Source organism: Colossoma macropomum, unplaced genomic scaffold (genome assembly GCF_904425465.1).
Source record: "Colossoma macropomum unplaced genomic scaffold, Colossoma_macropomum, whole genome shotgun sequence".
In the NCBI taxonomy this organism is placed as follows: Eukaryota; Metazoa; Chordata; class Actinopteri; order Characiformes; family Serrasalmidae; genus Colossoma; species Colossoma macropomum.
In genome coordinates, this window is record NW_023494798.1 from 31,972,034 (window position 1) to 31,985,087 (window position 13,054).

The window sequence follows — 13,054 nt, forward strand, 5'->3', positions numbered from 1 at the left end:
GATAGACAGACAGATAGATAGATAGATAGATAGATAGATAGATAGATAGATAGAATAGCACTATCTCACTACTCTCTTATTTGTCTTCAGATGTTCAGGACACGTCCTAGAGGTGTAAACCTTCTATGGAATTTGAAAGGTAAACACTGTCAAACACTGGCAGTCATACTGTACCTGAGGCTCAGCATAACAACCCATTCATAAACAACACATGAGAACATTAAACATTAGGTGATAAGGGACGCATATTCTATTTATATTTATGATTTTATATAATTACACTAGTCATTGTCCGTTCATTAGTGTTTATTTCATTCTTAGCAGCTGCCTGGCAGAACATCGGTAAGGTACATCTGTAAGCCAGTGAATGTAATGGGCAGGTATAAACTAGAGTCAATATTAAACAAGGGAGGCCACAGCCTGCAACAAAGATCCCAAACAGATAGGCTCTATCTAAGGCACTCGCATAGGTGGGTCTTGTAGACTAACAGATAACACATTGTTCTGAACTGAAAGATATATATATATATGTACACCGAGCAGGCATAATATTCTGACCACCTCCTTGTTTCTACGCTCATTGTCCATTTTATCAGCTCCACTTACTATATAGGTGCACTTTGTAGTTCTACAGTTACAGACTGTAGTCCATCTGTTTCTCTGCATACTTTGTTAGCCCCCTTTTACCCTGTTCTTCAGTGGTCAGGACCCCCATGGACCCTCACAGAGCAGGTACTATTTGGGTGGTGGATCATTCTCAGCACTGCAGTGGTGGTGGTGTGTTAGTGTGTGTTGCACTGGTCTGAGTGGATCAGACACAGCAGTGCTCAGTGTCACTGCTGGACTGAGAATAGTCCACCAACCAAAAATATTCAGCCAACAGCGTCCTGTGGGCAGCGTCCTGTGACCACTGATGAAGGACTAGAGGATGACCAACACAAACTGTGCAGCAGCAGATGAGCTATCGTCTCTGACTTTACATCTACAAGGTGGACTGACAAGGTAGGAGTGTCTAAAAGAGTGGACAGTGAGTGGACACAATGCTGAGAATGACCCACCACCCAAATAGTACCTGCTCTGTGAGGGTCCATGGGGGCCCTGACCACTGAAGAACAGGGTAAAAGGGAGCTAACAAAGTATGCAGAGAAACAGACGGACTACAGTCTGTAACTGTAGAACTACAAAGTGCACCTATACAGTAAGTGGAGCTGATAAAATGGACAATGAGCATAGAAACAAGGAGGTGGTCAGAATGTTATGCCTGATCGGTGTATGTTCCAGCCATATATCAACATATACAAACACATATGTGTAACACATATTTAACAACATATGATATGAAATATTATTCATATATGAATGGCATGTATTCCTTGTATATGCTAGCTTCATGTTACATAAGGTTTCCATGCATCTTTCTTGATTCTTCCACATACTTTCTAATGAAGTGAGACTTAGTGTAACAGCTACATTATTAATCTCTAAAATCATGCACATCATAACGCATGTAATAAAATCATTACAACATGAAATAAATTAAAATATTATTCATGACACATTTAGCAACAGGCCACTGTGTCGGCCCACTGACGGCCGAGTTGCTGGCCCACTGGGTTTTTGCTCAGCGTTTTCTGGTGGTTACATAGAGTATTAGACAAAATGCCACTTTTCATCACTCATTTCCTACTTACAGTCCAATTTACTAATTTTTCCTTCCTTTTTTCTTCCGTTATCCTTTGTAAATTAGTTTAGCGAATCATTTTAACAGCAACTGTAAATAACATTGGTTGTACAGCTGTAACCAAATCATTTAATATTAGGCCTAGTCATTAATATTGTTCTCTCAGTGGTTTGTAATATTCGTCCTATTGTATTTTCAATGCTTTTTCAAGGCTGTGCACAGATAAAATCTGGATCACGTTTTATTTGGATGGTCCCCTATAGATGCTCTACGGATACTTAAATCATTACCAAACTTTCCGGAGATATTCAGTTGATTAGGGTTAGGATTAGGATTAGGAATAGATCTTTCATACTGAAGTTCAGTTGCATTTGATAGAAATTTAGTTGAATGTTACTTAAATATATAATGACATAACTACAGTGGACCGTCCAAATAAAGTGTTACCAAAATCTGTTTGAGGAGATTAAAAACTAGCCAGACCTTGTATGCAGGACAGTAATCTGGGTGGTCCGAGGGTGGACCAGCAGTGGCATACAGTCAGCGGCATACCAACCTTATCAAGCCTTATCAAGCAAGCTTGCTCTCTAAAAGCAAACAGATAACATAGTGAATAATGTACCAGGATGTATTTAACCATGTACCAGACATACATGCATGATCCACATATAAGGCACGTGTGTTCAATATTTAATAGTTATGAATGTGTGCACAACATACATGTCAAATATATGCCTGACCATTTATATTCACCTATATCAGATTTCTGTATGGGCAAGTCGAGTCTTTGGTAGAGAATTTTAGTTTAGTCTCCTTTTTAGCTGCACACGTTGCACTGTCCTAAAGTGAACCCTACTAAAACCTGTCAAGTTCAACATGAAGTAACAAGCCTTGAGTCGACCCACGAGTCAATTAACATGCAACTTGAGTCCGACTCGCTGATTCGAGTCCCTTTGTCTAAGTCTAAACCCACTATTTTTAATAATACAGACATTTTTTAGAGGACATTCACATGTATCTGCCTATTCAGCTGACAGCAGTTTAGCCCCGCCCATTCACAACAAAGCTATATGGAAGAGTCAGAAACAGAACACACACACACACACACACACACACACATCTTCTAAGCCACTTATCCTTCTGGGTCACGGCAGTGCTGGAGCCTATCCCAGCTGTCATTAGGCAGAAGGCAGAATACACCCTGGACAGGTCACCAGTCCATCGCAGGGCAGACAGACAGACATATACATTCACACACACACTCACAGAATCAGAACACACACACACACACACAAACACACACACATCATCTAAACCGCTTATCCTTCTGGGTCGCGGTGGGGTGCTGGAGCCTATCCCAGCTGTCATTGGGCAGAAGGCAGGATACACCCTGGACAGGTCACCAGTCCATCACAGGGCAGACAGACATATATGTTCACACACACACACTCACAGAATCAGAACATACATTCTTAAAGACCCAGCAACAACAACAGCCTGTTTAATGTAGAGATAAAGGGAGGTCAGAAAACAGCCATGGAAAAATGGTCAGGCAAAAATAAATGAATGTTTTTGGTACATCCTAAGTGGACAGAGGGGAAAAAATAAAAATACAGCAAATGAGCCCCTTAAATGGGCCTGGAGGCATGGAGAAGAGATGAGGCTTCCAGAGCAAAGAGTTTTATACACAGAAGACTTTTATTGCAGCGCATTACAGAAGTCAATGGTACAATTCCTCTGCCTAAAAACTGCATTTTTACTGGATAACCTCAATTAATGGGAAAAGGGAAAAGAATGATTAAAGAATGAAAGATGAAAGAATGATTAAAGGTTAATATGGAAAGGACAACTGGGGCAGTCCTGGGCTGGAGATTAGGGAACCAGCCCTGTGACCGGACAGTCGCCGGTTTGATTCCCTGAGCCGACAATACGTGACTGAAGTGCCCTTGAGCAAGGCACCTAACCCCGAACTGCGCTGCGGATAGGGCTGCCCACCACTCTGGGCAAGTGTGCTCACTGCCCCCTAGTGTGTGTGCGTTCACTAGTGTGTATGCGGTGTTTCACTGAACGGATGGGTCAAATGTAGAGGTGAAATTTCCCTGTTGTGGGATTAATAAGGGTCAATTAATCTTAATATCATACATTTTATGTATTCTGTTTATTTCCATGAGGTCCACTTAGGACTTTTATGTGGTTTTATGCAGCAAAAACAGCCAATTGTTTCACTTTTTCATTTTACATGACTGCTTTCCAACCTTTCTCTTCATCCCCTAGAATTAAACAGGCTGTTTTTTTTTACTGTGCCTTTAAGACTCATATATGTCAATGATCTCTGTTCTGACTGGTTGCCCTGTGTTGTGCCTCATTCAATAAGCAGCCTAGGCTGAAACTCTTCAAAGACAATGAGTGGGGCTGATCTGCCTTAGGATAAATAGGTGGATATATGTAAACACGCTGTGACATCACAAAAACAAATGAACTGAAAACGACAATCACAGTCACCACCAGGTGAACGTGAGCTTATAGAGGAAGCCATGGCTCTTGAAAAGAAACCCTTTATCCAAGTTATGTGCTTTCAGGCTCACTTTATACCCTTTAGCCTCTATGTCCATTTTTATACAATCCAGAAGATCCTCTACAGTAGCTGGAGCGTTCCAGGGGCCAAAGCTGACCACAGATTCCTTTTTAGAGTCCAGAGTGTCCATAGCATCATTGTACCTCGCCAGATCCTCCTCTGTCCTTAGTACGCACATGATTATTGTGGAGTATCTGGAAGCCATGGCTTCTGCTCTGGCGACTCTGATAATCACCTCCAGGTTTTCATGGTAGTTGCGCACGCGAGACAAGAACTGCTGCCTTCCCACAGTCTCGCCGAAAAGCTGAGGTGTGTCCTCGAGGATTTTCACCAGGGGCTTTATATCATAATACACGGCCTCCTTGTGCACCTCCAGCAAGTTCTTGTTTGGGACCTCCTCAGTGCGAAGGTACTCGAGGATCGCACCGAAGTGTGTCCCGTCCCGGTCTATGAAGCAGCGGCCCTCCGCGTCCTTCTGAAGCTTCAGCGGCCCGGAGAACATGTCTGCCAGCTTGGAGTTGGGGTGTTTCCGCAGGGTGCTCAGAGTGGTGGTGTACAACCGACCACCGATGTTCAGCTGCACAACTGAAGAGTGCTGAGGACAGAGGTGAAGATTAGATATGTATACATTTCTTTAGGAAACATGAAATCTACACTGTTAGAAATGAACGTTCTCCACAGGTACATTTTTGGTTCATCAAAGTACAAACAATGTAAATGTGCCCTCAAAGGTACAACAGTGGTTTTAAGGTCTGATTGTGAACCTTAAATAAGTTTTTCCAGGTGAAAAGTTCGTATTTGTACCTTTTCATAACTGAATGTTTTAAAACGGAACAGTAAAATAAAAGCCTGGAGGCGAGACGGGGTGTGTGGAGTCAGTACAGCTTAGAACATATCATTTCAGTGGATTATGGTTCAGTTATGTTCCCTGACTAAAGGTACTGAGATGAACCCTTCAGGGTACCACACCAGTTACAAGACAGGTGCTGCCCCAGGGACAGTTTAGTACCTTTTTTCTGAGAGTGTACAGATTACTAACATTTTAAATCTGCTGCAGTTGACACCCAAGCTGCTCCACCTCTCATCAAACGTGAACTCAACAGGGACTCAAAAGACTTTTCCAAATTTCTGTTTAATTAAATGGTTAAGATGTAAATAGTCATTCAGAATGGTTTGATGTGAAATGGTTCACTCTAGATAAACCTGCCACGTCAACACATTGGTAGTGATAGGAACCAAACGTCTGAGTTTAATGCCTCTAAAAGCTCCCTCACAGAAAGTTATTACACGAAACCATTATGAATACACTGCCTGAGGTGTGAAACATTATTTTATAATAGTTTTGCAATAAAGTTTCGACCTAACACATTTATTTTTGATCTGACTTTAATCAATTTACCACTATTTTACCATCATCAACATTCCATATAAAACTCAGAAAACTCTTGTAGGTTCACTGGTGGTTTTGTATAGTAAATAAAATGGTTATATTTGTGTTGTAGGCATTAGGACGCCTGGTTCCTATCACCACCACTGTAAAGACATCTCTACAATAAACGATTTCACACCAAACACACCAAACCACTGAATTCTAATTTCAAAAAGGGTTCTTCTATTGTTATGACATCAATAGAGGAACACTTTTTAGTGCTATATAAAAACCCTTATATATAACCCATATATATAAGTGGAGCCGTCCATTTTGTCAGCTCCACTTACTATATAGGTGCACTTTGTAGTTCTACAGTTACAGACTGTAGTCCATCTGTTTCTCTGCATACTTTGTTAGCCCCCTTTTACCCTGTTCTTCAGTGGTCAGGCCCCCCATGGACCCTCACAGAGCAGGTACTATTTGGGTGGTGGATCATTCTCAGCACTGCAGTGACACTGACGTGGTGGTGGTGTGTTAGTGTGTGTTGCACTGGTCTGAGTGGATCAGACACAGCAGTGCTGCTGGAGTTTTTAAACACCTCAGTGTCACTGCTGGACTGAGAATAGTCCACCAACCAAAAATATCCAGCCAACAGCGTCCTGTGACCACTGATGAAGGACTAGAGGATGACCAACACAAACTGTGCAGCAGCAGATGAGCTATTGTCTCTGACTTTACATCTACAAGGTGGACGGGCAAGGCAGGAGTGTCTAATAGAGTGGACGGTGAGTGGACACAGTGTTTAAAAACTCCAGCAGCACTGCTGTGTCTGATCCACTCATATACATAAACATAAACATATATACGGTTCTTTGCATGGAAATGCCTCTTCAGATTGGTGGAGAATGTGTTGGTTCTACATAGCTTGTATTGTTATGATGAAGTTTGGACCAATAGGAGAACCCTTTTCAAAAATGTTCAATACAGAACCACATACAACACATTCTCCATCAATCTGAACCATCGTCTCACCATGCTAAAAAATGTTTAAGCATGCAAATTGTTCTTTGAGTGTTCATGGTTCTATATAGAACCACTGTCTTTACTAAAGAACCCTTGAAGAATCATCTTTTTTAAGAGTTTAAAACGTGAATGTTAAAAGACACTGAAAATATTTGGCAGCGCAAAAATGCTTATTCCACTGTACAATGTCTACACGTTGATTATAATATACTACAGTACTATTATTTACTGTGCTATAAAACATACTGTAGTACTACAGAGGTACTATAGTTACGTCTCAGTGTCAACTATTTTCGCTACCCCAGTCAGCTTTTGAGGCAATTACTACCCACCGGCCAAGCTGCTGTGACCACATCACCGGTAACTGTCCGTCAAAGGTTCCTTTCTGATGTGGACAGGCTGGTCCTCATGATGTTGTCCTCCATTTTATGCTGATATAACTCATTTATTACATTTACTTCATTAATCATATATCTCTATTTAATCCAATTTATTTCCAGCTTCCAATTTCAGTTTTTATTTCTCTCCACTAAATCAATATGTATTAATCACATTATTGATCATTTATCACATTTAATTGATGCAGCTGTTACAGTAACTGCTCCCAGGTGCTTTCTAACTTTTTAGAACGTAGGATGTTTAAGCTCAGCCTAGAATGATTAGGATGGTAGGTTTATGTCATCAATAGTCATTTAATCAATACTGTACATTTTTTTTAACATTATCCTTCATGACGTGATCACAGGGGGGATATTTGGACAGTAGTTAATTGTATAACTCTTATATGCTTATTCTGTCTCTGAGGCTCTGGTTTTCTGTATGCCATCTTAGAGTTTTCTGTAGTTTTCTATGCCTCTCTATCGTGGGTACATAACCTTGAGACTTGGGCCCAATCCCATTTCACCCCTTGCCCCTACCACTTAGCCCTTAGCCCTCTGTTTTGTGCATTCACGTCTAAGGTTAGGGTGTCCCAATACTTGTCGAGATAGAGGGGTAGGGTGAAGTGTTCGGGCTACATGGTCCTCCAAACTGAGGTTTTTCACAGACTCCAAACAGAGTGATATGAGAAAAAAAGAAAGAAAAACCGGCAAGATGGCTGAATAAGAGACCAAAGAAACCCACAAATGTGAGAATTTTCTCCATTAAAAAATTACGATAACCACTGTATTATCTTAGTTCAATGTCGTTTCAATGTATTATGATCGTTTTCTTCATAACAAGCATAAAAAACGCTAATAGCATGCTGATGACTCGGTAGCTAGCTAGCCAACTTTCCCGTTCCACCTTAAATAGTCCAACAGTTCTGAAACCTGAAGCGCCAGAATGTAACTGCTGCAACATTTAAGGTGGAACGGGAAAATGCGAACAAGAAGCTGGCGAATATCTGACTTTGGCTTCATATCACTGAAGAATTAGGGGTGGGCGATAATTAATAATTGTCTTATATGTCATTTGAAGGCATATGATGCCCTAAATGTGACTAAAGCCCAGCAGTGAGGAGCTGAACTTTACCCTCCTCTGCTGTCACTGCAGACTGACAGGGTCGCCTGCAGAGCAGCGCTGGTAGCTGTTAATGAAGTGATGCTCTTTTTATTTGAGGGTCTCATTTCGTAAGGAAGATTTCAGCCACTTCTCCTTGTAACTAAGTTCCAAGGGGTTAGGGTGACACTTGAAAACAAGGGGTAGGGGTAAAAAGAAGAAATGGGATTGGGCCTTAGGCTACGTTCACACAGCAGGTAAAAGTGGCTCACATCTGATTTTATCACCAAATCTGATTTGTTGGTTTGGCTGTTCACAATATCTTTTCCTGTATGCGACATCAGTCTGAACAGATCAGGTCCTAAACTGACCCGCATGCGCAAAAGAACAGAGCTTCACGCGGCTCATCCAGAGGTAAACAATCATAAATGCCAATGAACGCCAGTCGCTCCCGGAGGATCAGCCTCATCTTCACCAGCATCACAGGAGCCATCATGAAGCTTCACTGACTGACAGCTGGGCTGATCACCCAGAATGGGTTCGAGCCGTAAAAAGGGCGCGGTCACTTCTTTGGTTCGCGTCCTCGGATTCTTTAAACTTTGCTTTCAGACTCTTAACTGTTCTTTGACGCTGCAGCCTCGTTCTCCTACGGCCGCGTTCGGACATTTCTTTCAAAATCTTTCGAAAATTTTCGAAATTAACTTCTACAACGACTCAATAAGTCAACAGTGGCCAGGAGTCCAAGCGAGAATAACTGGCCTCCCTCTCCCCCAATCACTCACTGTGATGCTAGCCAACGCAGACGTCTGTTAACTGATGTAACAGAATTTCCAGTTAGTGTTCTCCTGCAAGCGTGTTGAGCTGTACAATGAAGTCGCATTGTGTTGTAGACCTAACCAGTGGCGGAGAAACTGGATACAATTAAGATGGGGAGAAAAGTGGGCAAATAAATAAATAAATAACCAAGATTTCTTAGTTAGTAAGACAACTTAAGCCTGATCTAACAGAGCTGTGAGGAAATTCATTTTAAAGATGACTCATTATCACAAGGACACTCAGTACAAACAGTCAGAGGTGGGTAGAGTAGCTTAAACCCGTACTGTTAATACAGTGACTGCTGTGAAATAATCACTCAAGCACAAGTGAAAGGAGCCAAGCAAACACAATCTGAGTTTGCATGAAAAAGTTCAAAGTATGTCAAAAAACTACAAAATAAAGACCCTCCTCGAGTACTGTGCTCATTACTTACTTCTTAAATAATTTTGTTTTACAATGAAATGCTGAAGCTCCAAAATAAAAATGTGAGCACCAGTAAGCAGCTCAGGAGAGGAACCAAAAAACCTCAATTGTCAGTGTCTACCTAGGGAATAAAGGTTGATTCGAGACACAGCCTTTATTCAGTTCTAAACCAGAGCAGGTGTATATCTGGTGGTACAGACACACATAGAGGTCAAATTAAACCCCCAAAAAAGGATTTAAATGAGGATTTTAGCCCAGTTTGTATGGCTAAAATATAAATTACCTGAATGTAAAGTTGATTACATTCCTCACCAATAAACTCGAGCAGAAGTAAAAGTGTATCCATCAAATCTTTTACTGAAGCACATGTACTCCTGAGTACAGTACAGGTTTTCCTTGTACAGCCCTTAGTATTTTAAACAGCAATACTTTTACTTCTACTGAGGTATATAAGTAAGGAAAGTAATTACTTTTTACTCAAGTAAATGTCAGTATTTTTAAATAGTATTTCTTCTGCTGAGGAAAGTAATCTACACTTTTTAAAAAGGTGGTTTTTCAAGGGTTCTTTGGTAAAGAAATTATACTGTATAGAACCACAAGCACTCAAAGAACCCTTTGAGTTCTTCAGACCTTAAAGGTGCTGAAAAAGGTTCTATATATCTTTTTGAAAAGGCTTCTTCTTTTGTTAGAATGTCAAGCTTGTAACAACAGCAGAACCCTTTTCAAAAAGGTTCTATATAGCACATTCTCCATCAGTCTTAAGAACCCTTTAATGATGCAAAGAACCATTTAATCATGCAAAGGGTTCTTTGAGTCCTCATGGTTCCCTTTAGAACATTTTCTTCACTAAAGAACCCTTGAAGAACCATCTTTTTTAAAAGTGTGCTTACATCTTCCTGGGGAGTTATAACCCTCTTATTATCGTTGGGGTCAATTTGACCCCATTCTGCATTCTCTAAATAAAAGACTGACAAAAGAAACAAACTACCAGACACATAAAGCTGGGTAAAATTTAAATTTTAATACTTTTCGGGAGGTTAAAATTGCTGTGGTCAAACTGACCCCAAGGATAAAGATGTCAGTAAATCTAAAGATAACATGAGGGTTAAATAGAAATACTTTTACTTCTACTCAGGAATATTACTGAGGGGAGTAATACTACACTTTGGCTAAACCACATACTTAGCAGCAGAGATGGGCAGCCATTAGTTACATTCACTCACTTCCCTATATGTACAATTTGGGTGGACTTGTACTTCTCTAGGTATTTCTAAATAATATTAATAATACTTCTGCTTCTAAACATGCATTCTTGTAAGAAAAGTAGTCTACTTTGCACCCAAGTCACATTTTAGTCATTGCCAGTTTGTTATTTTGTTCAATTTCATTAAGTTGGTGAAAGCGTCCTGTCAGATTGACAAGCTTGAAGTTCTATGCTGATGTTGGAGGTACTAAGTTCCACTGCAGCTCTCAATGGAACTCAGTTCTGGAGTAGATTCTAACCCTTTTTTAAATACCTTTACTTTCAATGAAGTCACTGAAGTATCACTACCTTCCCTTGAGTAAGAGTTCATGCTCTCCACCTTTGCTCAGCAAGGAGTTAAAGGGGAATTCCACCCATTTTTTAAAATTTCTATATAATTCAGTGGTTGACACGTAAACACATTCAGAGTGGTTTGGTGTGACAGTTCATTGTTGACACTCAGATTTCTTTACAGTGGTGGTGATAGGAACCAGGGGTCACCATGTCTACAACACACATAAAGCCATCTTATTTACTATCCAAACCCACTAGTGAACCTACACGTGTCTTCTGAGCTTTTATATGTAATGCTGATGACAACACAGCCTCCCAACGCTTTGCATGTACCCTTCTGCCATGAATGGATTAAAATCCACGGATTAAACAAGACTTCATCACAAAAATACCATGAACAGCGTCTCAGACATCGGGCGGCTCATTCATAACCACTTCATGTAATAACTTTCTGAGGGAGCTCTTAGAGTTGGACGTCTGGTTCCTATCACCACCACGTTAAACAATTATGATTCACCAAGTTTCTCAATAACCGAGCATTTCACACCACGCCACTCTGAATGACCTACATCTGAACTATTATGTAGAAATTCTGAAAAACTGGTGGAGCTCCCCTTCAACTATACAGAACAGCTGCTAACAACGCATAAGCCACAAACGGTTCATTCTCACGTATTAAAGGTTCTGATCTGATTTTCCTCGATGACAAAAACGTCTTACCGGCTCTACAGACTGTTTTCTTGAGGACTTGCTGTCAGGGAGGCTCATTTTGGTCCAGTTTCGACGTCAAACACTTCCATCCGCGATTACAGTAGAAAGGTATGTGAGCTGGAAGGGGCGTGGCTTCTGCAAGTAAGAGGTGAGGATGGGGGCGGGGCTTCTGCTGCTCCTTAGCAAACACCTGAGATCAACTTTACCCTAGTTGCTGAACCAGACTCCCACATCCAAACCCAAATGAATCTAAACTAAGGTTTTAAATGACAAGCATTAGAATTTAGAAACCAGACCAACACTAGTCTCGATCCAGGTGCCAACGGTTTCAGCATCAAAAGGTCTCGGCTGCATTTTGTGTCATTTAAATGAACTTCAATCATTTCTGAGAAAAGACTTTCCTCCTCCAATTACCATGAACAAATACCGCAGAGTGGGGTGGTCGGCAGTGAAGTGTAAAATTATTCAACACATGATCAAAACACCAGGAACTAAGAACACATTTGCAAGTTAAAACTGACCTCACATACACTAGTGCAGGGTTTCTCAACCACCGGGCCGAGGACCACAAGTGGCCCTACACCGATCAGGCATAACATTATGAGCACCTCCTTGTTTCTACGCTCATCGTCCATTTTATCAGCTCCACTTACTCTATAGGTGCACTTTGTAGTTCTACAGTTACAGACTGTAGTCCATCTGTTTCTCTGCATACTTTGTTAGCCCCCTTTTACCCTGTTCTTCAGTGGTCAGGACCCCCATGGACCCTCAGAGTAGGTGCTATTTGGGTGGTGGATCATTCTCAGCACTGCAGTAACACTGACATGCTGGTCTGAGTGGATCAGACACAGCAGTGCTGCTGGAGTTTTTAAACACCTCAGTGTCACTGCTGGACTGAGAACAGTCCACCAACCAAAAATATCCAGTCAACAGCGTCCTGTGGGCAGCGTCCTGTGACCATTGACGAAGGACTAAAGGATGACCAACACAAACTGTGCAGCAGCAGATGAGCTGTCGTCTCTGACTTTACATCTACAAGGTGGACTGACAAGGTAGGAGTGTCTAATAGAGTGGACAGTGAGTGGACACGGTGTTTAAAAACTCCAGCAGCACTGCTGTCTGATCCACTCAGACCAGCGCAACACACACTAACACACCACCACCACGTCAGTGTTACTGCAGTGCTGAGAATGATCCACCACCCAAATAGTACCTGCTCTGTGAGGGTCCATGGGGGTCCTGACCACTGAAGAACAGGGTAAAAGGGGGCTAACAAAGTATGCAGAGAAACAGATGGACTACAGTCTGTAACTGTAGAACTACAAAGTGCACCTATATAGTAAGTGGAGCTGATAAAATGGACAATGAGCGTAGAAACAAGGAGGTGCTCATAATGTTATGCCTGTGACTGCACTTTGTCATACAAATCAGAGAAAA

The 13,054-nt window shown here is 41.3% G+C and overlaps 1 protein-coding gene across 1 annotated transcript; it reads right to left on the reverse strand.

The window, feature by feature from the left end:
* Window positions 1–3,425: 3,425 nt before the first annotated feature.
* kctd14 (potassium channel tetramerization domain containing 14) lies at window positions 3,426–12,179 on the reverse strand. The gene is made up of 2 exons (XM_036584930.1): window positions 11,627–12,179; window positions 3,426–4,851 (listed from the first exon to the last, which is right to left on the reverse strand). The coding sequence occupies exons 1-2, from the start codon at window positions 11,672–11,674 to the stop codon at window positions 4,180–4,182; spliced, it is 720 nt and encodes a 239-aa protein (XP_036440823.1). The 5' UTR covers window positions 11,675–12,179; the 3' UTR covers window positions 3,426–4,179.
* Between the last annotated feature and the right edge of the window lie 875 nt (window positions 12,180–13,054).